Raw genomic sequence first — 26,751 nt, 5'->3', positions numbered from 1 at the left:
GTGATTTCACTTGAATGATTATTATATGTCTATTCGTATGTTCTTCTATCACAGAAATCTTAATAAGTCTCAGGATCTACACTGTATTTCATATTTCCAACAATCAAAAACAAAATGTTTGTTAAAATCTAATTTTACAAATGCAACTATTTAATTCGCAGACACGCATTTTAAAATAGATTAAACAATACATTAATCAGATAAGAAACAAAACATTACATTTATAAGTTCAAATTTACAATCTTTACTGAGAGATTTTCGGGATTAAACTGTGAGCACTTGACCTTTGTTTATCATAACACATTTTGATAAGCTATAATATAGAAATAATAACCTGAAATATCTGGGCGGTTTTCTGCAAACAAATATAACAGAATTGTATGTGGCTATTCTTAGCTGTGGAATATGCAAATAAAAAATAATTCTCAATCAAACAGTTCATGAATGTGTAAAATAAAGTTGTCTGGTTCGCTAGTAAAAGAAGTGCGACAATCCAGTCTTTAATAAAGTAGGGGAGGGCCAAAGGGTATTCATGCAGTATTTTTTTTTCAGAATGAAGATTTACTTCTTTGCAAAGTACTAAATGTGATTCATTTCCTTAATCAGCAATATATATTTCTTTGAAGGTGTATAACAGTTTTGAAATAGACGCGTTCTTGAGTTCTTGAGGAAGGAAATTTTTATATTGAAAATATTTGATTTGTCTGAGTGTATCTCTTTTCTTTCTTGGTGATTTAGTACGTTTTCAACTGACAGCTCATGGAACTCCCTCTCAGGACACAAACATGTTTCTCATTTGGAGTTGATCTATCTGGAGACAACAATAGAGTTTTGCATGTTTTATTAACTCAGATGAAATTTAATGAATAGATTTTCATACCAAAAGTATCCTGGAAATGCTCAATATTTCCTCTTGATTTTGGTATGCAACGTAATGTGTTTTTGTACTTCAAAAATATAGAGAAAAATCAAACTGAAGCATGTATGCCTTCCAAGGCGTACCTCTGGCCAATGATTGTTTGATAGAACCACACGACAAGTCAGATAGGTTCTTGGTTAATCAATTGCTCTAAGTGATATCAATGAATCAATGCCGAAACCTGTTTTTGAATCCTGCGATTTTAGAAATTATATTAACATGTACTATTTTTCTACATATTCTATGCAAATTATTACAGGTATAATTGCAATTTCATTTGTTTTCATTTAAATATGTTTTAAGTCCAAAATAACTTGCTATATACCACAAATGTAGTAATAAGTCAAACTTAAAACAATAATATATAGATATCACCACTAAATCGAAGTCTATGCAGATATAGTCCAGAGAGAAATCAAAGAGTCAGATACATAAGATGGTAATAGAAAATTAAAAACAAAAGTTGAGTTAAAGTTTATTTCATAGACTGAAATCATTAAATACTTATTGGTTCGTCTACTTGCAGCAACTTCTGCTTAGAAACAGTTGCCTTTCAGACATAAAACAAAACATTATTTCAGTTTGCGAATCACTTCAATACAGAGGACACACCACGAATACGACATTCAAAACCAAATTAAAAAAAACACTAATTGTTGTTTATTTCTTTTAACAATATACTCGTTCAGTGCGACATTCGATAGATAGTTACCGATACAGTTAGAAAGTGTTTAATAAATAAATGATTTATTCTATCAGATTATGACACCAGGCCTGCATCTTTGGCCATCTTGAAAAACACACTGTTGGGATCTTGCAGTAATTTTCCAGGTGCGTCTAATTCAAGTATTTTTCCCTCTGACAGTACAAGTACCCTGCAAGACAAACAATTTTACGTCAGAAACATGATCATACTATTGCCGTAGTTTGATTTGTTTGTAACGCTATCTTATTTTATATGTACTTTGTTAATGTGACCAGTTACGGTACCAATGCAGAGTTGTTCCTGAAATGAATGGCAGGTGGAAGTCATATTGCCGTTTGGTGAATCACCACGGAGATAATTCGCCGCGCCTGGATTGCTCTCGTCCTCTCAATTCAGAACTATATGCTCTAGCAGGCATGTAACTGCCAGTCACAAACTGACCATTAAATCTTTAACATAAAAACTGTCAAAGTTTAATTCTTTTAATTAAGTTCTTCAGCTGTTGACATAAAAAAGGATTCCTGTGTTATTACCAGTATATAAGTCACATTCAAAACTATATTTATAATATTATGTTCTGCTTAAGATAAGTAAAATTCGTTGATTCACAGTTAATGTATGTATTGTATTAACTTATTCAAAATATAGGGTCTAAATTTTAATATGGTGCCTAGGCAACCAGTTCAAACAAGTCGTCTTGTTTTGTTTTGTTACGTATACAGGTAACTCAATACTGAACCTTTAAAAGAACGTATCGTTAAAAAAACTCTGAGCGCTTTTAAGACAACTGCAACTTTATTCTTAGTTTCCCAAATATAAGACTCATTCATTTAGTGTGGTAATATATTTATTTGTTACCTGTCATAATCTAACACGGTATTTAGTCTATGTGCAATAGTCAGTATGGTACAGTCACTAAACTCCGTCCTTATCGTTTCCTGTATAAGTTCATCTGTTTCCAAATCAACTGCTGCGGTTGCTTCGTCCAGTATCAATATTTTTGTTTTATGAAGTAATGTTCTAGCCAGACACACCAGTTGCCTCTGCCCTACACTGTGTTCAAAAATGAATATCATATATTGGACAATGATAAGAATGATGAATATTAACATTACTTTGCTTTAAGGAGAAGTCGCGAATTGTTAGTGTTAGAATAATGTAAATAGAGGGATATTTATTTGAACTATGACATAACTGTTAATTGCTATTGTCAATATAAAAATAAACACAGACAAACATTTAATAACATATAATTTAATCAAGAAATAAAATGCATCTTTACACTTTTTTATCTATAAACAGTTTTATTACAATTAATATATGAATTGTATTCATCACAATTTCAGTTTGGTCGGTAAATTCTTTAGCAAAATCTCTAATTACTGTTTTGGTAAAACGTATGAAGCAGGGAAAATATCTCATCTGAAATATACAAAAATTAGGTATATCAGCATTTTATGAGCAACACACCGGTATTAGGGAGATTTGTAGTTTCGTTCACCCATGCTACCATTACATTGCGAGTTCGATCTTTCGCTAAAATGTCAGAGTAAATATATCATCTAACCTAAGATTACTTCCCCCTTCTCCACATTCGTATTCAAGTTGTCCTGGCATGTGATCTACGGCTTGTTTCAAATGAGCACATTCTAGTGCCTTCCAAACAGAATGTTCATCGTATTTGCCAAACGGGTCTAGATTCTCTCTCAATGTGCCGGAAAACAGTACAGGATCCTGAAATGATTTAAATGCTCTTGAGGTTACGTTATGTGTTGGTTTCCAGCCTCGAGTGTGGTTTAACTTTGCAAATGCATGTCTCATAAGCCAAAGTCTTTCTTTTATAACACATACTTTTATTTCTAAATCTATATACTATTAGGGAACACACTTGTAATACACAAACATTTTACACGAATATTAATGTAACTATATGGCCAGGTACCCCGGGTTGCGAGACAATTTTTTTATGACCTTACTCGAAATATCCCATTATTTTGTTTTTTTGACACCTCCACTTCAATTTTGATAAAATGCGATTGAATTGTTCATGATTGCTGCAAGTATGATTTACGATTTAAAACACCATTCAAACCGGGATTCGAAACCGAGACTTCCGCTTAACTATTCCAACATTAATGTGCCTCCTTAGGTTAAATTATGAACAAATTAATATATAATAATTATTATGATTTATAATAAATCAAAGCACGCGAGAATAGTAAGTGAATTACAGTTACAAAGCAGGACATTGAAGAATAAATATTATCATCTTTAATAACAAAGCACCCGAAGAAATAATTTATTTCCAGTTATAGTTTGCATCCTGTCTATAAATGTTGTAATAAAGATGAATAAAAGCACCTGAGGAAGTATTGTTAGTTTACTACGCAGATCATGAAGTCCAATATCAGCCACATTCTTTCCATCAATAATAATTGCACCGCCTGCAGACTCTATCAGTCTGAATAATGACAATGCCAAAGACGATTTCCCAGCACCTGTTCTACCAACAATCCCAACCTAAATAGAAATAAAAAAAACGTCAAAGCAGCCACAAAACCGCCGTTTGTAACAAGCGCCAACAGCAGTGAAATTAAATTATACTAAAAATGCAGTTTAGGTCAGGATGGATGGCTTAGGGTGTAGAAATCTTCCATGTGAGGAAGCCATGTAGTTGATTCTACCCAAGATACCACCCATGCCCGAAATAATGGACGGAGAGACACCTGAGCTCTTCCTCTACTATCAGAAACTTGGAAGCTGCCATTATAATTTATGTCGATGTGACGTTAAACTTAGCAAAAAATTAATAAAGAGTGCGCATGAAAAGGTCAAGAGTGTGATTGAATTCAGCAAAATAAATGGATTGTTATCAGACATATTTCTTTATATTATAAACTGTACTTCGATCTTAATTAAGACTTTAAGTTTTACCTTTTCCCCGGAACGTATTTGACAACTTATTCCTTTCAAAGTCAGCTCCAGTCCCTCTCTATATCTTGTTCTGAACAAACGAAATTCAATTGAACCTGTCCTTGGCCATTCGCTACTTGGACGCCGTGACTTAATTGACCAAGGTGCCTGAAGTAATAAAATCATTGGCATGTACTGTAAAATTCTATACGTAGACCAAATCAAACAAAACTCAACCAATCCAACATACAAATGCATGTATATCCGTATCATTAACGAATAAATATTCTGCCCGAATATATATTCTAAGCTCTTGCATAATAGGTTTAAAAATTACAATCAATACATGTCATGTTACATAAAAACATGCAATTAAGTGGAAAAAGAGAGAGAGAGATGACTCAACACTTATCTAGGAATGAGTTATATCTGCACTACATTTCATTGATTTTATTAGTAATTCAAAAACCTGAAATTCTATTCTGTAGCTGCATATGCATGTTGCAAAAGGGAACTCGCTGCATATTTCATAATTTGCGTGAAGTGAATATAGCTGTAAATTAAAATTACAGAACTATTTTTCTAACTTTGGTAATAGGAGGAGGAATGTGTTTACTACGAAATTGGTACTTATATTGGAGTGTAAAGTAGTGCAAGTATATAAAAAAAATACGAATAAAACTGTTCATTAACTTTATGCAAATAGGAGAAGGGTGTGTTTCATAGGGAATTGGAGTGTTTATAATGGGGTTTACGGAATTACATGTATATCTTAACAATAAGTGTATGTTCACTTATAACCCGGTCACAAAAACGCTACGAGCTCCGTACGAGTAGGTTTTGAGTCAAAGTTTGGCAAACTCGTACGGCGTCCGTACGGACGTCTTTGACTCGTACGAGCGTCGTACGGATTTTTTGATTTGGTGGACTCGTGCGATTTTTCAAAACCTTACGGACATCTTCTCTGGCTTTATAGGGAGTAATCTGTATAGCGAAATAGTATTTTGTAAAATGTCAAAGGGCCATAACTCCTTAACCAACCAAGGTACATGTATTTCCTGAGAATACGCCTAAAAATCACTTCATAGTAATACTTTTCTCTAAGTTTGGACTGGATCGGTTGAAAACTGTAAGAGAAGTTTTTTTGACAAGTCTATCATTACTGGGCAATATACAGCTAGCATTCTGTAAATTTTCAAAGGAAAATGACTCATAAATCTGGCATTGTACGTTATGTCCATTCCCAATAATGAAATAATTCTTAGAACCGTACGTGACGTTTTGTGACCGAGGCATTAATAGCAATGCAGTTCTCTTTTGGCTCTATTGGGAGTATCTGTATAGCAAAATAGTACTTTGTAAAATTTCAAAGGGCCATAACTCCTTACCAGTCAAGGTTCATGTATGTCCTTAGAATATGCCTAAAGTCACTTCATAGTAATACTTTTCTCTAAGTTTGGACTAGATCGGTTGAAAACTGTAAGAGAAGTTATTTTGACAGGTCTATCATTACTGGGCAATATACAGCTAGCATTCTGTAAATTTTCAAAGGAAAATGACTCATAAATCTGGCATTGTACGTTATTTCCATTCCCAATAATGAAATAATTCTTAAAACCGTACGTGACGTTTTGTGACCGATGCATTAATAGCAATGCAGTTCTCTTTTGGCTCTATTGGGAGTAATCTATATAGCAAAATAGTACTTTGTAAAATTTCAAAGGGCCATAACTCCTTACCAGCCAAGGTTCATGTGTGTTCTTAGAATATGCCTAAAGTCACTTCATAGTAATACTTTTCTCTAAGTTTGGACTAGATCGGTTGAAAACTGTAAGAGAAGTTATTTTGACAGGTCTATCATTACTGGGCAATATACAGCTAGCATTCTGTAAATTTTCAAAGGACAATGACTCATAAATCTGGCATTGTACGTTACGTCCATTCCCAATAATGAATTAATTCTGTGAGTACGGGTCAGATCCCTTTAAAAATTATATGGGAGTTATCCGAAAAATATTGTTATAAGTACAGCACATTTAAAAAAATTCGATTTCAAAGAGCCACAACTCCTAAAACCAGGCAATGTACTTTCACGTCTTGACAATATCCACAATGTTCACATCATAGAGCTATATTTCTGTAGAGTATGGCCGGGGTATCCGTATAAGACTTACATAAGTTTAGCACAACAAAAAGCAATCTGTACAATTTCAAAGGACCAAAATTCTTAAACCGGGAAAGATTCTTTCACGTCCTGACGATATGCACAATTACACTTCATATCGCTATATTTCCGAGTTTCGGTCAGATTTCTTGAAAGCTGTAGGAAAGTTATCTAGACAAGACTTATATTTGAATTAAACAATATACAGCAGTCTGTAACTTTTCAGAGAGCTATAATTCCTACATCGAGCAAGGAAAATGCATGTCCTGGTAATATACGTGCGTTCACTTCGAAGTGATGTATTTAGTTTGAGCCAAATGCCTCGAAAATTGTAGGATAAGTACCCGGACAAAGATTCCGGGACAGACGGATGGATAGACAGACAGACGGATCGACTGATAGACAGGCGGATTGAAGGACAAAGCAGCGACTATATTCCCTTTTGACCTCACCCTAACATTCCCCGAAATTCTACAAAAGTTTATATTTAAATAAAAAAAGGCCGGTGCATATGTGCAACGTTCTTATACGATGCAATACTATTAATATTTTGCTATGGTTCACAGCACATAAAGAAATAATATTGTTCTGACTTTTTACAAGTGATTTAAGTAAGCAGTAAATGATTACGGAGATGTAAGGATTTTAACAATCTTATACGTACATGTACTGAATACAATATTGGAATACAAACTGATTACGATACTAAAACCATTAAAACAAAACAATGCTTAATTAACATTCTTCTGGTGGCTTCTTTTCATTGCATTCTTAGTCTTAAAATAAGTAGGCTTTAACTGGTTCACCTCAGGATATAGTTCTGTATATTCCTTTACTCTTTCTGCGGAAACAATGTTCATTTCCATTTCACTGACAGCTTGTATCACGAGATTCAAACTAATAGTTATCTACAATATAAACAATAATCATCAAATTTAGAATTTGGTTACAAATATGCAAAAATTGTTGTTATTTACAGTGTATTTTAACTGTTTTAAAGATATATTTTATATATAAGTATTTAGACGATATATACTTTGTTGTTTGATAAGCATACCTTTGGCTATTCAGGGTATCAAACTACAAAACTGAGAGAATGCGTACAAGATAGTTTACAAGGTTTAAGTTCCGGTTTCGTTCAGTCGTACATATCTACTCCTTCATCAATAAAATTACCCATCTCAATTTATGTTGCGTCAACGTTATATTATTTCATATAGTGATGGTGTCGGTATACTAACATGATTAGTTAGAACATTTAGTTACCTGTAGTGCATAAGTAATAGAAAGACCAACTTGAGCGCCATTCAGACCAGTAGATATCAACGCAAATACTGCTGCAGCCAATATGAGAATATTTCCTAAAGTTTCAAGTCGTATCGCTATCCATCTAAAATATTGTTGGCCTAGATTACCATAAAAGTTACTTTCAAAATATACTGTTTCACTAAGGAGAATTTAATGTTTGTAGCAAACATTTCCTCTAACTGATCGATACATACATTCATGGAGATTGAGAGTAGAAGTCATTTTTAAAAATGTAAGATTAAAATACAATTAGTGAATTTCTCCTTTTAGCTAAAACGAGTCACTTTAAGATTTATTTACAGTAGAAAACTTAAGTGTATTACTACGTTAATTAGAGTATACAAACAACAACATATTTTGAAGTTCATAATATTTTCTCAAATGCATTGTAAATCATATAAAATTGATAAAATTACCTTGATGCAGAGAGAGCAGCGAAAAAGAATTTAATGTTTGTATCAATTCTTTTCTCAGACTCCTCGATAAATCTGTCCATACATTTGTATGCCCTTATAACGCTCACGCCAGTAATGGTTTCACTGAAGTGGTTATATATAGGAGATCTGAGGACGGATTCAAGTCGCTTTACTTGTCGAGCGGTTGGTAGAAAGAATTTCTGTTATAATAAAAGAACAAATTTACGGATAAAGTTAAAAGAATCTCTCGCCTTTTTTTCTACTTTACTATCGTGTTTTAACATATATTACTAATGAATATATTTGTTACGTTTGGAAGCTGACTCTAAATAAGTTTTGGACTGTTTCGGTTCGTGGTTAAACGTTTAGTGTACATTATTGAATGTTGTTTAATCTTAATTCCGTTTTTGACAAAAACAGTTTAACGCATTTAAAGTGCGCGCTGCGCTTTCCAAAGAACAGCAAATTTAAAGACGGAAAAGCAACATATATTATGTATCAAAAATCATGAACAAATATTTTATGTCAAATTTGAAATTCTTTGATACAGAGTACAGTGAAAGTCCTTTTATATCACATCAAACTTCAATGGCTTTGTAGCAATTTCTGCATGTCAAATGTTTTATGAATAAATAACTTGCTAAATCAAATATTTTATAATGGTGTAAATTTTGAGGCGTTCTCCTTTAAGTGTTTTTTTTTTGTTGATGTTTTTTTGTTCTACAGATGCATCTTAAGATTTTGAGCACGTGAAAAGTGTAGCATTCACTTACCAGCAACATGAGGTAGATAATAGTGACAGGAACTATGACTACCATGAATATTGGTGTATTTATGGAAACTACTATAATTGTTGCCACGGTGCTAAATATCTGGATAGTCCACAATCGGAAATTTAGTGGTAGTCTATCGTCCATCACATCTATATCGCTTGAAAATCTGTAACGATAAAAGGCATGAAAATTCATATCAATGACTATTTTGTGTTGATAATATGTTTTAAAATGTGTATATGTACATGTATATATCTTTTTAAAAATTGAAGTACCTGTTCCTCAAAAAAAAATATTGTTTGTTACTTCCTAGAGAAAATAGTATAAATAAAGTTCTATATAATTTACTATAAAATAGAACATTAGTTAATAGATCATCTACAATAGATTACAACATTAACTTCTCTATCGTCAACTTTCAAATGGACAATTATGTTTGCTATCATATGCTTTAATAACTCATACAGTACTAAGTTCGATATCATCTACAATAAAATGAAAAATTAAGTCTTATATTATCAACTATAAATCAGAACCATTAAGCACTATATAATCTTCTATGAATTAGGACATTAACTTTTATATAACCTACGATAAAAAGAACAATAAGTTCTGTATAGTCTACCAGAACTTAAAACATCAAGTTCATTTTCATTTTTCCTATAAATTTGAATGACATAAACTACTTTGAATTAGAACATTACGTTCAATACCATCTGCTTTAAATTAGATAAATTACCGGTAGAACATTAAGTTCTATATCATTTACTGTCAATCAAAACTCTAAGATGGACATCATCTACCATTAGTTATCTGTTGTGGATTTGTTATTTACATGTTGGTGACCACAGTTAAGGGACAGCATATATGCAAAAACGTATATTAATTTACCTGTTCATTATCCTGCCGACAGGTGTAGTATCAAAGAAAGACATTGGTGAACGAAGAATACATTCCAACATTGAGTTGTGCAGAATCCCAGAGGCCCTTACCATTCTTGTTAAAGCAAGAGCTCCAAAAGCAAAAATGGCACCACCTGTTAAATGAAAAGATTTGAAATTTTGAGTATAACATGCTTGTGCTACTTATATCTGAAATATTAAATAGTAAAGTTTCAGCTTGAAGTTTTTGGATATACATGTTCAGAACTTTTCTTTTATATTTACATATATGCGGTCATGAGACTTGAAACATTCTAAATGAGCCCTTGTCTTAATGGTGTACAGATGCATGTTTGAACACTTATAGTTCGGTTAGCCTTGCTTTAACCCTTAGCCTGCTGGCGGCAAGTGATTCTGCCTTTGCGACCAGTGCAAACCAAGATCAGCCTGCACATCCGTGCAATCTGATCATGGTCTGCACTGTTCGCTATTCAGTCAGTAAAGTTTTAGTAAACACCCCTTCAAATGATAAATGGTACTGCCCAAATTGGAAGATGGTCCAGTCCATAATAGAAATTTAGCATGGTAAGGGTTAAATGTATGTAACATACCTTGAATTACACCTATAATAGTGTAACACACCAAATAATACACATATTTCTCCTCATAGTCTGATGTATAACCTAGCGATGTATTCTTCATTAGTTCATCCTCAGTCCAATATGTCAACCAGTAGTTTGAGAATACATTCAATGATTGAAAAGCAACCATGAACAGCATTACAAACAACAGAGCGATATACCCCATGAATTTTGCATACTTTTGAAACACTGCAAATTTTACCTGCCAAAACAAAACAAAAATTAATGTACATCTTTTCAATTAGCTTACGAAATGAAAGTGTGTCTCCACAAACTTCTAGATCTGTCCTACATGATGAGTAAACAAGAATTGTTACTTTTTTACACACTGAGGTCCATACCTCACCTTTAAAACGACTGTTCTGCAGAAGCGCTTTAAGTAACTTAACGCCAAAATTATTTTAGCGCGCATTAACAAATCCGAAAAATACTTAAAAGATATTATTTTGATTTCTGAAGTGAAATTCCTTTTGCAACGTGACAACATGTATAATTTCCGATAATTACCGCCCCTTTCTGTGACTGCTCTTCCTGTACAAGGCGACTCATTAGCTGATCATTACGTTTCATATCTTTGTTTGAACTGTGCTCTTTTGTGAAAGACATTCCAAATGATTTTTCGCGCTCACTGGACTTATGTCTTCGTCTGAAAAAATCACATGTTGTTTGTGCTGAGCAATTTACATAGAACATAGGATGACTGAAACATATAGCAGAATTTGTTATGAGCTGAAAATCAGATAAAAAGAAGAGTACCGGAGACTGTCTTCATTTTTTAAAAAGTTTATCTGATGGCTGACCATTCAGTTTACCTTTACGGCTAGAGATAGTACGAAAGTACATCATTTTGTGTTTATTAAAGTTCATTTTATAGCGCTACAACAAAACAAAAATATTATAGTACTTACCTTCTAGTTGAAGATTTACTCATAGCAATGTCGTCAGGAACACCGTTTGCTGTATGTACTGGAAAGAATGTTACTTAATGTTTTTCTTATAATATATATATAGTATTAGATTATTAAAAGGATTTTTTCATCCATATATAATAAATAAATAACTAAATCGAAGTCTTTAATAAGAATAAATTAAATGATTACTTGTTTTTATCTTAGTGTTTGAACTTGACAATTTTTAAAAGACAAAGAATATTTGAGAAAAATGACATCCGTAATGTCACAAACATTCAAATCAGCCAAAGTTAATTCTGAACGACATTATGTTTCCTACACAAAAGAAGTAAGGATACCTGAAAATCTTTAAGAGATGATGTATTTAAGTATCTAAGTTAAGGTGGCCTCTGTCAGCATGAATATATGCATATTTCAGTTTATTTAGTTGTGTGGGGTTTTTTTTCTTTCTTTTTTTGGGGTTTTTTTTTTTGTCAGCGGCTTTTGAAAAATGAACAGGAAACTTTCACCATGGATATTGTTATACTGGTTATACCACTTAAACTTCTTCTTTTTCCTTTTTTCTTCGTAATAAATGCGTTTGTGTCTATCTTTGCCTGGCAGATACTGCAGTTTGAATGAGAAACCTTAAAGTGAGTATTTAAAACGAAATGCTCCAGCTGAAAATTTACCTTCGGTATCATCTGCATCTGACTCGTTGTTTTCGAGATACGTCTGTACTAGATTTGCAAAGGGACCATCTCTTGATATAAGCTCTTCATAAGTCCCTGTCTCTGATATCTTTCCGTCTGTTATTACTAATATTTTATCCACCATTGGTAACCAATGGATTCCATGTGTCACTAGAATACGTGTCTGAAAAATGTTTATAAACATACAAAAATGTAAATGACTATTGAGTCATTACTGTATGTAGTACACGTAATGTCTGAAATGAATATATAGCCGTATACATTTTATTGTAAAATGATTTCAAAACTGAGTATATTTTAAATATTTCATCGTATATATCAGAACATATTGTATATTCACGTTTTCAAAAATAAAATCATAAACAAAATAACCTATTTTTCACATGAATTTATTTAAAATGACATTTGGTACAACATTGATTTACATAAACCCATTTTAGCAATACTTTCAAATATTTAAAAATAAGTAACTGTCGTGTAAATTGTGTGTGTTATACCTTTCGTTTAAGAAGCCCTTGTGGTCCAATTACATTTTTGAAGAGATGTTTACCAACATGAGAATCGACAGCGCTAAGTGGATCATCGAGAAGATAAATGTCTGCGTCAGAATATACTGCTCTAGCCAGACTTACTCTCTGTTTTTGTCCACCGCTGATGTTTATACCCTGTGTCATATTGTAAGTAGGATAATGGTAACTACTAATGTAGTGGCACATACTAACACTTTATGACTGTTTGGTATCTAACGCAGTGAAATTATAAAACACCCTTTGCTTGCACTCTTAAATGATATGGGAAAAAAACGATGGATTGACCAAAAGCTATATAAAAGAACGAATAAATTCAGACAATACGTTCTTTACTTTTATACAATTTTAGATATACCTGAGAGAACCCCGACAACAAATTCTGCACATTAAAACTTAAAACTATCATTAGTTCTGAATGCATAACACAATATTCGAATGTCATCTTAAAGAACACACAAGTGCCAGGGAAGTCATAAAAACCATAGCCATTCCAAAAGAAGCTCGTTATCAGAAAACTTTTAAAGAAAGTTAACCTTTTCGCCAATTTCTGTCATATCGCCACCAGACAGCATTTCCAAATCAGGAACCATTGCACATCCAGTTAGTACTTTGTTATATCTTTCTAGATTCCACTCATTTCCAAAGATAATATTGTCCCTAACAGTCATATTCTGTATCCAGGCTTCTTGTGGAACATATGCTATTTTACCCTGAAAGAAATTCTTTCAAGTGAAACAATTATACATGTATACTGTTTGTTTAAACACATGTTAAAAGAAAACATATACAAATACGGAAAAAGGTTTGATAAGTGAATGCATTTAAAACACGTGTAAAGCTAAGCCGATTTAAGTCTTATTTGTATCTGAGTCAATCATACACCGACATTTCAACTTTAGGACGGATGTTGTCGCGTATATCATATATATATACATTGCATATAAGGACAAATATCTTCGCAGTTATTCGATATATATATACATATCACTATTTCAGGACTGCTAATGCTTTTACCCGTAGGTTAACAGTTCCTTCCAGTTTTTCTATTTCTCCAAGAATTGCAGAGATCAAAGATGACTTTCCACAGCCCACTTGACCAACAACAGCATATATTTGTCCCTCACGAAGTTTTAGATCAATGCTGAAAAAGTACATATTTTGAACTTGTTTTTTGTCCAAAAAAAAACAGTGACGGTGGTCATACCTAAAATATCTGATACCTATATTTTCCAGAAGTCTGTCAATGACATCTGAACTTGTTTGTTTTTGTGATATATATAAAGCGGACATGTACTAAATTAAACAGCTAAACAAGCTATTACATCAAACCTTCCGTCTGGTACACCAGTAACGGTGTAATATAAGAGAATAAGCAAAATTAAAAGGCTAAAGCTGAATTGCGGAAAGCTTAGAACAAAATCAACGCAATCAAACCTTTTTTTATACGGTATTATTAGAATGAAAAAGTCTTCATTATAACGAACATTGTTTTGTTATTTGGTTCTTACCCATTTAGAGTTGTTTTTGGATCGTTTCGGTCCCAAGTAAAACTTCCATTTTCAATGTTGATCATATACTCTGCAAGTATCAGTATTTGTAAATTGTAATGCAATTCATAATGCTTTTAATATTGTTCACATGCATATACATAAGTGTAAAACACTTTGGATAGGAACCTATAAATACAAGGAATAATTCAATTTATACTAGATCTTGTTTACAGAATGCTTTTTCATTATGTAAGAAAGATGCCAAACGTAAATCGTTTTGATACAACAATCCTTTACATACTTACCTCCAGACTCTTTTACTGCTACATTATCTTCGTTTATATCATCCTTCCATAAAAATGCCTGTATTCTGCACAATGATACATACCCCTAAAATATAAAATATGCTATATTCAAGAATCAAACATTTTTCAAATTTTCAACATAAACTGAAAAACGTTATCATCATTTATATAGAAACAGCTTTGTAAACAGCTTTGTAAGGAAGCTCATGCCAAGTAAATTTTAGATTTTATTCTTTTGCAAATGTTTTGAAATTACATTGCTAGTGGTTTCTTTAACCATTACATGTGAATATATCTCTTCAAAACAGTATCTTAAAACAGCTAAAGGCTTTAGTAAAAAGAATGAAAATTCCATGTATAAACAACAGCAACTTGAATGATTATTGCGTCAGTTTCTTTTCGCGATATAATAGATAACATACTTTTTAGGGTCATTAAGAATCATGCTTCATAACTGCTTAAATGCTTTTTTTTGTTATTCACGAGGGTTATGAATTAAGTTTGTTGCAAAAATTAGTCAAAATAAACCCTCGCAAATGTATACCAATCTACAATGAGCAATTTTACGTCGTACTTGTATAACACCGTTGATTATGAAGGGAGTAAGAGTTATCGGGCCTCGCAAGATGTTGACAAGTGACAGAGCAACAAAAGCCGTTTGAGCGTCAAGATAATGTACGGACTTTATCAAGGTGTAAACTAGGACCAGCATGTAGTTCACCTGTAAAGGAAAATAAAAACAAAAACACATAATGTGTGTGTTTGTGAATATTATAACAAATAAAGCCGTGAAAAGAATGTAATCATATAAAATTCTCATGCAATGCTTTCTAAATCTGTAAGTTAAATGAAGTTAAATTTCCTTGACTAAAGTGAAGATGTTATTTAACTGATTTGGTCTGTCTTCTATATCTGTATTCTATAAACTTCCCAACATTAATTTTTACTTTAAAGATATCTCTGCGGAAGTCGTGTGGTCTACCTGTTGAAAGAGTTACTAGGAAACTTTTTGATTTTGATAAACATTATAAGAATAGAGTCACTAAAAGCGTTGACTTTGAAATATACCATAAAAGGACTATGGATTGAAAATAGTATTGCAACAGCTGTCAGCATCGCATATTTCCACAGTCTAGATATTTCTTCCTTACGGATTGCAGACACTTTCTTTTGAAATGGAATCTCCCAAGTGTACATCTTCAAGACCTGAAATGGTACTAAACAACTAAGAGAGAGTCAAATTCACACTCGAGATCGATATCCACAAAAAGTATTATTCCGTTACTATCCATTACAGCAAACGGGAGTATACAAGAAATATGGTAATATGTTAATACAGTCTAAAAGAAAATCATTTGAGAGCATACTAGAAGTAACCAAGCAATAGTTCCTTACGACTACTTTAACTTTTCTGCTTTAAGTTATACCAGTATTAAATACTACATCTTTAATGTTATTAGCATGTTTTGTACCTGGATTACTGAAAATAGACGTTTGGTTGTGTATTAGCTCTTCAGCTAGCTTTTCTGTACCTTGATTAAACTGTCCGCAGTGGTTTGCACAGGTATGAAACTATAGCTTTGGTCAGTACTTGAATTACTCTCCAGCAGATATTACCCCTTGACGGGTGACCCGATAATGGGTCAGACATTAACCTTGGACGTTGTGGCTAGAAATTGATAACATGTTTAACTGATGTAAGGTAACCTAGGGTTAAAGTGGGGATGGTGATAAATAGACATTTTATAGCTATCAAAAGTTAGCTAATCTGTATCTGGTAAGTGTACTAATTACCTTGATTCCGTTAATGACTTCATTTAAAATCTTGACTCGTTTACTCTTGTTACGAAGTATTTGTATTTGAAGACGTTGTTGCATTCTCCCGAGAACTCCGTTCACTATAATTGCTACCAGGACTACTGCAAGTCCACCAAACATGGCCACACCCATTAACATCCATAACTGTACCATAGCAACTGCGACAGAAACATGATCAAAGGAATTATAAAACATGTCCTAAACTTTTGAAAAAGACGGGTTTTTGTAGTAATGTCTACAGTTTTGGCGTTATACTTTAAACCACACACAACAGCATAGTAAAGAGATGATGAACGTTTCAAACAGGAAAACGGGGGTAAATGTTGACAAATCTGTACTCGGTCTACGTTTTTCTATAATTTACACAACTTTTTATGATTTCAAAATGGGAAATAACCTGTTCCAGGATATCTCTTTATTCTTATATCTTAATTTCTATATGTTTTATACTTACGTTGTACATACTTATATTTTTATAATAATACTTTTCTGCAATAATCGACTTGCCTATAGTAACGAAAGGTAAAGAAATAATATGATGCGAAAAAGTGAATGCATCTTGTATTCTTTGACAGTCTACAGACATCAGGTTGACAATTTCTCCAACAGTCGAGGTCTTCTTCGCTGAGTTTGAAAGAGTTAATGCCTGAAAATGCAGCAGGACTCATACATCAGAAACATTCGTTCGAGGGTGGGGTAAGATGGTACAAATGTAACGGTCAAACCAAACTACTGTATGTACGAACGCCGTCTTAGTCTACGTGGTGTGATTGTGATCATTTATTACAATAAATGCTCAGCTAAGTAAATAAAGAAAATGGCATTTAGAAAGGCAGACATATTCATTGAGTCATAGATGAGTCATTGAGTCATAGATGAGTCATGTATATAACCAATTTCTTTAAAAAAAGAACAACAGACCGAAACTTATGAATAAATGATTACTATTCTGCACAGACATTTCATTAATACCTTTTGCAAATTGCTGTTTAAGTATTGTATCTAAACTTATGTAAGTTTGAAACTACTAAGTATTACTAAAACCATGAACTGCAACCAATGAGTTATTACAAATGGCAGTCGATTTCTTTCCAAATTTAGTAAGCACATCGTTACATGTATATCTGTATACCCTATCAAATATTGAAACAATCAAAGAAAAACAATTAATTCACCTTTCGATAAACTGCGCCTATGAGTGCCGTTTTAATTGTAAGTCCAAGACCTATCATATTGTGTAGGCAAGTCTGCCAAACCAGGGACTTGATCATACTTGTTACGAACAGAGCCACGGCGTAAGAAAAACCGATCCATGCTGGGTAAGCGTTGGCGTCATCTTTCCTCTCTATTACGTCGATGATGTATCTACATGACAAAGAAAGGTGGATCAATAACATATCATGCTGAAATTACTTCATATTTTATAACTTAAGGAATAATTATGAAATATTATTTTAGTGCTAAACATGTTGATCTAATAAACATTATGCAGTTTTACAGCCTTCAATGCTTTGCAAAATTTACAGAAATTAAAGGAAGTGTACATCCTTAAAGAGAACACCTTTCTCTAAAATAAAAGCAAATTTAATCGCAAAACTTATAAATCCTCAGTTAATGTTTAATTTGTTACAACCGCCGTTGCAGGATTATATTCAAAGAGAAATACATATTTTATCCCAACTACTAATTTTCTAAACTAAATGTTTGCATTAACAAAAGTTATTGCAAACATTAATAAAACATGTTTGTATATCAATTGTGTATTAGCATATTTGTATGTTTGCATATTTGTATTATAGGAATAAGGTCAGTAATTCGGTCGAAAATGTGCTTCCGTGGTGTAGTCGAAAGAAGTCCATAATAAATAGATCCTAATTTTCCCATTTTTTGCGCAAATTCGTGTAGAACGAGTGCTTTAATCACCGTTTCTCACTACTAGAAGACATTCTGCATGAAATGAGACTGTTTTCATGTTCATACACCCCACATGGCAAGTTTTGCAGATCGAAACCGGAAGTAGGTGTTTATTGCGCGGACGAGAGTAAATATGCGCCATTTTTAGGGTAGCAGACCACAACTGACTGGCATTTCACTAGGAACTACATAACCCCCTATTTTCTTTTCATTTTTTCGTTAATTTGTGATAGAACTTTCATGAAAAATAGGTGTAGGAAAAAGTGATGTTCTCTAAAGATACGTAAAGACGATATGAAGTTGTCGTTTTTTATATGAAACAAAGAAGGATTTGAATTACTGACCTTTAACCCTTATGTGTATATACATGTAAGCATATTTGTATATTAGCATATTTCGATGTAAACTAACGGTACATATGAACTTTACCTTAAAATGACAGGCTGCAATAGATTCACTGCATCCCCAATTATTTTATAACCACAGGCTTCAATCCAAAGCCAACCGAACGATTTTATCACAACTTTAAATATAGAAGGACCCTCCTGTATGTCGGTATCCGCATGTAAAGTGCCAAATGAAACATTATTTGCACCGTGTTCTTCACCATACCCGTTGCCTAGCAACGGTGTCCGTTCTGACTGATAGTCATCTTTGCTGTATCTGCTGTATGTATGCGACTGTTCCTTGGCTCTAGAACTATATACGAGTGCAATTAAGAACAAAATAGAAAACAATTTTAAGGTAAATATTATACTGTATATACATACATGTAGTATGCTCGTATATAAATGTTATAAAGATATTGGTTCTTGTATCTATATTTGTATGAGTGTTGCGTAGTTTTTAACGGAATATCAGTTTTTGTATGGAGGTCAGATGACTTTGAAACTATCTCTGAATGTCATACTTTTATCAACATGTTCTCCGAATGTAACTGACAATTGAATCACGGGACGAATCACCTTAGACCAATGGCCCTTGCTGCCTTATAAAAATAGATACGAGAGACGTACCTTGCAAGTTTTTCGTAAATAACGATATTGATAAGACGGTCCTAATGTTTTCATTTTGCCATTATATAGAACATAAACCGCGCCACTGTTTTCGCGTGGAAGTATTAACAGGATGCAAGAGTAATTTAAACTGGGTATATTTATAGACGAAGCATAACATATTGAAAATTACAAAGTTATCACACCTCTTTTAACATTCGCCATATACGAAAGAAATCAATAAATTAATCAAGATTGCAAAACTTACATTTTTCGTTCTTTCATTTTATTTTTTATTAATTTCCAATTTCTTAGAAAATGGCCAACAACTCTTTTACTTTGAAGTCTTCTAGTTTGCGTCCATAAATCTTTACTTGTTAATGTTTGTTTATACGCTTTTATCACAAGTCTGAAATAAGTAAAGAGTCTGATAGTACCAGTGCATAACCGTTAGAGTAAACAATGCTATATTTATATTATATTATATCTGTATAATTACGCAAAGTAGTTGCTTATTTTAAATACCATTAGCGGTTCGTTTATCCGAAACAAATGGATGAAACCTTAAAAGCGTTATATAATATTTTTATTTAGAATAAATTACAAAAATATAGAAACCGATATTAGTAATATGATAGATGTACTTTGAACAAAAGATAATATATCTGTGAAACGAACTTTTGGAAGTAAAGAACGCAACCAAGCAAAACAATAGCATAATCAATCTGACTGAGTCTGTTCATGAGAGGTAATGAAATGGGCAACACCCTCATTCCCCCAAAACAACAGTTTAAGAACGATTCTATTATAGTAAAATGAATTTACTCCATGATCCCAAATGGGCAGATTTAACAACAAAGCAACCTCGAGTACAATCATGAAGTTTATAGCTTTACTTTATTCGGATTGCAGAAAAAAAGAAGTGAACAATCTTACGAAGTAATCCATGAAAAGGTTATCTTGTTCAAAACTGATGCATTCTCCTCTGGACAGGGATCTGGCTATAATTACAAATAATTATTATGTTATTACAAATGATAAGTATGTACTTATAATGATAGGAACGTAATAACAAATGATCAGTTTTTTTATTACCAATGATTCGTGTGTAATACAAATGATAGGTATGTGGTTACAAATGATCAATACGTTATAAAAAATAATAGTTCGTAATTATCAAATGAAAAGTCGTCGATTACAAATGTAAATACATGATTAAATAATTATTTCATTACAAATGATATGAACATAATTACAAATGGAAGGTGTTTGATTACAAGTAACAATTACATAATTACAATTGCTATGTACGTAATTACAAAAGATAAGTACTTGATTGCAAATGATAAGTATGTAAACACAAAACATAAATATATTCTTACAATGTATAAGTAAATAATTACAAATGATAAACGATTTATGTATAATGTGTATATATTTATGTTGTGCAATTTTTGCTATAAGGTATATTTATATGAATTTATTGTATGATATATAAAGGTACAAAAGCTGCGATACAACCTGAAAATCTTATCGTACAAACCTACCAGTAACAAAGAATGATATTTTCTATTTCATTTATTGGTCAGTCTAAACAGTTCATTGTTTTATCAAACAGTTTACAGAAACGAACGATCGGGAATCCTGATCTTAATTATTTGTATGTCAAGATTCATTAAAGTCTGTTACAGGTTGGCTGTATCAAAAGCAGCAGTCAACATTTATTTGAAAGGTAAACGATGACAAATTGAAAACAATTGATACGTATGTTCAATTTACTAAAGCAAACGAGTTTATGAAACAATTGGAGTCAGAAAATTTTAGAGAAATATTAAAGTTATACAATTCATGCATACGTCAAGTCCGTGATATCCCCTGTTTTTGTACTGGTCAGCAAAACATCGTAGAAACAATTGGATACACATGAACCCAAATTGTATACACAGCAGAGTACTTGTAGAACACCAGACCTGCCAACAACAGCATCAAGAACTAAGAATCAGTTAGCAACAAAGAAATATTTCTCGGACAATTTAAGCCACGTTCATTTTGATTTGCCATCGAAATTATGACAAAAAAATAATATTTTTTCTGATTCATTCCTGTATTTATGTTGTGTCAAACTTGAACTTCTAGTACACAAGGCATCATCACTTAGATGAAATATATCGAAAAACACTCGAATACTAGTATAATCACCGCAAATATGCATTAAAAGACCTTTGTAGTTTATGATACATGTATAGATAATAAAATGGCAAGACTTATACAAGTTATAAAACAAAACATGTATGCAAAGATTAAATTGCTATAAGAATCTATAAATAACGTGTTTCTGCGTCGCCCGAAATCAACTTCGCATCGCCCAGCGCGTCTAATATTACCAAATATTACGTCAACTCACTGAACAATTACACTTCAACCAGATTTAAGACACAAATTTAAAATCAATATAAAGCATATTTGGTGGCTGGTATATGTTGAGGACAGCACTGGAAACTTTTAACAGACGACACCGTGTACAGATACAGCTGTCCTGGTTGAAATAATACCAGCTGAAACAGCATTGAGCACTGACAGAGCAATTACTGTTTCCAAAATGAAAACACGAAATGTTAAAAATATAGAGGAAGGAAATAAATAACTGATTTGACCAAAACCATGATGATAAGCATGACTTTTGACTTACCCCCGAAGCTGATACTGAATACAATGGAACCAGATTTGCTACAGTTATCAGCAACCAGAAAACAAACGGGACGCCAGATGATTTTACTCCAAGAACTCGCATGTATTGTTCCAGTATCAAAATCAAAAGCTGAAATTGATAAAGCCTGGATATAAGCAAATACCTAAATAGCAGAGGATATTGTGTAGAAGATGTTCAACAATCAAAGCCGGAATGTCGCTATATGACCTGAAGGTGTGTCGATTCGATGTTAAACAAAACAAAAACAAAACAAACAAAAAACAATGCCTATATATAAAATGTGATACATGTGTTATCTCATTGTTTAAATATTTAGAAATATTTCGTCCAAGAAATATATAAACTACTAGAAACTTGTCTCGGTAATTCAGACGTGTTTCATATAACGATTAAGTTATTGTGTTTGCCTTTGTTGTGAAACAAAATAATGTCGGTACTTTAATGTTTTTCCCTTTTTTCAATAACAATCTACTTTCCTCTATAAAGTAACGGACATATGCCTTATTGTTACCGGGTTACTACCCAATAAACACCTGCATCAAAACAATAATATTCATTATACTTTTATCAAAATACAATGAAAACTTCGCAACACGAACGGTTGGAATTTGAATGTTTCAACGAATATTTCTGTGCAGTTTGAGAATTTTAAATTTGAAAATGTATTGTTGGTGTAACTAATTTTTCTTATCCTAATTCATGCAGTAGATGTAAAGACTTAGCCAGAAACAAAAAGGAATATACAGTATGACTATTCTTTCACACTACGGAGTTACTAAAACTGATAAATTCAGATTACTTGTCTTGAGACGACATTTATTACCGCCAATAAAAATAAAAATGTTTTATATTTTCAAATATACACTGAAATGCCATGTTTATAAAACATACAAATGTTCCAGCTTTGATTCCATCCGCTATGTATACGGATGGTGGCACGTCACCGCCATTTGAGCACCTGTATCCATTTTCTTTCGTCAGCAACGCATCTGTCAGTGTCAAAGCGAACAAAAACACTGTCAAAATCTGAAATTTAAATCATATGTTCGTTTTATGTTGTTGTTTTTATTATGCTTGTTTTGGTAAGATAATGATGTCGAAAAGTATGTGAAGAAGTGATTACATATTAACCAAATGTAGCAACTAAACGTCACTTTGCTAATATACGTGTCAATCCCTTTCAAAGCGTACTGTCTCTTTTAAAACTTTAGAATACAATTGTTGATTTTTTTAACTCGGAACAAGACATAAGATGTTGGTAATTGCATGTGTGGTGTCTAAACAACAGAATCAGTAAAAGTGAATTTTGTTGAATCTCCGAATTTGGTTTGTTAAGGTTACCGACTACAAAATACCAGCGCCTCAACGCTGTATGTTCAAAACCTCGTTCTGGGCGTAGACGTTTTTCATGTGAGGAAACAATATAGCTGGTTCATGGAAGGTCGGTACCTGCTTGTGCCAAAAATAATTCCAAGGTGTGCACCATGGGCCTTCCTCCATCATTAAAAGCTGGAAATCGCCCAAATGGCCTAAAGTTGTCTCAGTGTTGCTTTAAACCAAAGAAAATTTAAACAAGAGGGCTATGAAGGCCCTGTATCGCTCACCTGACCTATTGACCTAAAGATCATCAAGATTAACATTCTGACCAAGTTTCATTAAGATATGGTCAGAAATGTGGCCTCTAAAGTGTTACCAAGTTTTTCCTTTGCTTCAACCCGGTGACCTAGTTTTTGACCCCACATGACCCAGATTCAAACTTGACCTAAAGATCATCAAGTTTAACATTCTGACTAAGTTTCATGAAGATACATCATTAATGTGGCCTCTAGAGTGTTAACAAGCTTTTCCTTTGATTTGGCCTAGTGACCTCCTTTTTGACCCCACCTGACTCAGATTTTAACGTGACCTATAGGTCATCAAGATTAACATTCTGACTATGTTTCATTAAGATATGATCATAAATGTGGCCTCTACAGAGTTTACCAGCTTTTCCTTTGATTTGACCTGGTGACCTAGTTTTTAACCTTAATGACCCAGATTCAAATTGGACCTTGAGATCATCAAGATTAACATTCTGACCAAGTTTCATGAAGATACAGTCATGAATGCTGCCTCTACAGTGTTAAGAAGCGTTTCCTTTGATTTGACCTGGTGACCTAGTTTATGACCCCAGATGATCCAATATCAAATTCGTCCAAGATTTTATTTAGGGTAACATTCTGACCAAGTTTCATTAAGATTAGGCTAAAATTGTGACCTCTAGAGTGTTAACAAGCTTTTCCTTTGATTTGACCCAGTGACCTAGTTTTAAACCCCAGATGACCCAATATCAAACTCGTCCAAGATTTTATTGAAGGTAACATTTTGATTAAGTTTCATTAAGATTGGGCCAAAATTGTGACCTCTAGAATGTTAACAAGCTTTTCCTTTGATTTGACCTGGTGACCTAGCTTTTGACCCCAGATGACCCAATATCAAATTCGTCCAAGATTTTATTGAGGGTAACATTCTGACCAAGTTTTATTAAGATAAGGCCAAAATTGTGACCTCTACAGTGTTAACAAGCTTTTCCTTTGATTTGACCCAGTGACCTACTTTTTAAACCCAGATGACCCAATATCAAACTTGTCCAAGATTTTATTGAAGGTAATATTCTGATCAAGTTTCATTAAGATTGGGCCAAAATTGTGACCTCTAAAGTGTTAACAAGCTTTTCCTTTGATTTGACCTGGTGACCTAGTTTTTGACCCCAGATAACCCAATATCAAATTCGTCCAAGATTTTATTGAGGGTAACATTCTGACCAAGTTTCATTAGGATTGAGCCAAAATTGTGACCTCTAGAGTGTTAAAAAGCTTTTCCTTTGTTTTGACCTGGTGACCTAGTTTTCGATTTCAGATGACCCAATATTAAACTCGTCCAAGGTTTTATTCAGGGTAACATTTTGACCAAGTTTCATTAAGATTGGGCCAAAATTGTGACCTCTAGAGTGTTAACAGTCAAACTGTTGGCGACGACGGACGACGGACGGACGGACGACGACGGACGACGGACGACGGACACAGGGCGATCACAAAGCTCACCTTTGAGCACTTCGTGCTCAGGTGAGCTAAAAAATCACCGTTTTTGTTATCATAAATGCTGTCCAAGGAAGAGGTGGATCCTGGTCCCTCCTAGACAGATAGAGGAGATATGGTACAAGCGTTAACCACAGGTATCCGTATGGAATCCATACCAACACCGTGTCTTCGAAACATGGACTGAATTCTGGGGTAGCTTGAAGCACTTTTTCAGAATCCTTCAATATGAAAATCGCAGAAATATATTAATGTGTTGTTTTTTAATAGAAGAAATTGTGACATCATTATTAGCCGCCAATGACTTAGTTTTTATAGATTTCTATCGACCTGCGTCATTCCACATAATTTAATAACAACGAAAAAAAATGATAATTCATTTATTATATTTTTAAGTTTGATTTTGTCATCAAGTAAATACCTCTTTTCTGTAAATAAGTTAATAGAATTTCTTCTCTTTTGTTCAATAAAACGACTTTCTTTGATATATATTATATCAAGATCCTTATAGATATTTCCGAATAGCTCAGTTTTGACAACAGTAATTAGTTAAAAAGAAAGTTTCTAAAATCTGTCAGGATAAAGTACTCAGGCGTGTCAAACAGAAATAACTTTATTCTGCCTCATCTAAAATAAACTTGAAAAAAAAATAGATTGATGTGTAAAAAAAACAACATTTGGCATTTATATTTTAAGACATTTGCATTCAGAGTCCAACTTCATAGGTAGGAAAAACTGTGCTCCAAGGAGATAAGGTAATGCTTGAAATATAAAAATCGGAGAATGTAATGACTTTTTAGATGTTTAGGGGAACATGTATTTTTTGTACAAACTGAATAGTTGACTTTGTTGCTAGCCAAATCTTCAAATTCTGGCACAAACAATGAATTGATGTAAACATTGCAAGCAGACATAATAACGATATTATCGTTTATTAATTATATATAGAATAAGAAAATAATTTCATGTTATCTATTGGTTCTGATTTCAGCCCCATTTTATTAAACTAGCTAATGAGACACAGACTGGCAACCAACGAATATTATTTCTGTTAAAAGGTAGATCATAAATCCTAGAGTCAGAGCTTAACCTATGTTTGAACTAGTTAAAACGTGTTTCGTAAATTGGTTTTTATTACACGTTCTTTCAAATTTAATTTATAAGTTCAAGTTTTGTCATCAGTTAATTGGTGGTGTTTGTTTCACATATCGGTTATATTAGTTTTGCTTATAACAAAACCTGACTATACATTGTATTATCGCATTTAAAAACTCAATGATTATGATATATTAGTTGTTCAAAACGAAAGGAAAACACAGTTGAAACAGTTATTAGCAATCTAATAATGTTTGGTGCATACTACACAATATAACATAAATGAAAATGTAATAAATTACCCAAAAAGAATAGTCTTTGCAGATACTTTCGAACATTGTTCCCTTTACTTTGTGCCTTTATGCAAGATATTGTCCGATCCGGATCGTATAAATTCTTCAGAATCCAGTTAAATTCATTAGTTATCCATTATCCTCAGTCATAAAACGATCCTGATGATGCTGTTGCAACGGAAACGCTGAGGAATGTACTG

At 33.0% G+C, this 26,751-nt stretch overlaps 1 protein-coding gene across 1 annotated transcript; it reads right to left on the bottom strand.

Annotated features, from left to right (window-relative positions):
• Positions 1–824: 824 nt before the first annotated feature.
• On the bottom strand, positions 825–26,751 carry LOC123541299 (multidrug resistance-associated protein 1-like). Its single transcript, XM_045326723.2, has 32 exons — positions 26,561–26,751; positions 25,208–25,384; positions 22,978–23,112; positions 22,066–22,194; positions 21,233–21,346; positions 20,313–20,377; positions 19,645–19,785; positions 18,811–19,080; positions 17,643–17,832; positions 16,975–17,113; positions 16,444–16,625; positions 15,718–15,855; positions 15,224–15,370; positions 14,650–14,734; positions 14,363–14,432; positions 13,869–13,995; positions 13,388–13,564; positions 12,822–12,989; positions 12,304–12,487; positions 11,630–11,687; positions 11,229–11,367; positions 10,692–10,923; positions 10,091–10,235; positions 9,200–9,365; positions 8,427–8,626; positions 7,969–8,092; positions 7,509–7,610; positions 4,560–4,706; positions 3,987–4,145; positions 3,193–3,359; positions 2,484–2,678; positions 825–1,794 (listed from the first exon to the last, which is right to left on the bottom strand). Exons 1-32 carry the CDS (start codon positions 26,594–26,596, stop codon positions 1,680–1,682), a joined length of 4,623 nt encoding a protein of 1,540 aa, XP_045182658.2. The 5' UTR covers positions 26,597–26,751; the 3' UTR covers positions 825–1,679.

Source organism: Mercenaria mercenaria, chromosome 1 (genome assembly GCF_021730395.1).
Source record: "Mercenaria mercenaria strain notata chromosome 1, MADL_Memer_1, whole genome shotgun sequence".
Taxonomy (NCBI): Eukaryota; Metazoa; Mollusca; class Bivalvia; order Venerida; family Veneridae; genus Mercenaria; species Mercenaria mercenaria.
The sequence above is the reverse complement of the archived record's forward strand: the minus strand, read 5'-3'. Positions and strand labels throughout refer to the sequence as shown.

What these genes read in the sequence shown, in the direction of transcription:
- LOC123541299 (XM_045326723.2), bottom strand. Translation starts at nt 26,596, where the DNA reads ATGTTCGAAAGTATCTGCAAAGACTATTCTTTTTGG. An exon ending in GAATCAAAGCTGGAACATTT is followed by an intron (nt 22,195 to 22,977) that starts GTATGTTTTATA and finishes TATCAATTTCAG; the next exon opens with CTTTTGATTTTGATACTGGA. An exon ending in CCAAAAACAACTCTAAATGG is followed by an intron (nt 13,996 to 14,362) that starts GTAAGAACCAAA and finishes GTACTTTTTCAG; the next exon opens with CATTGATCTAAAACTTCGTG.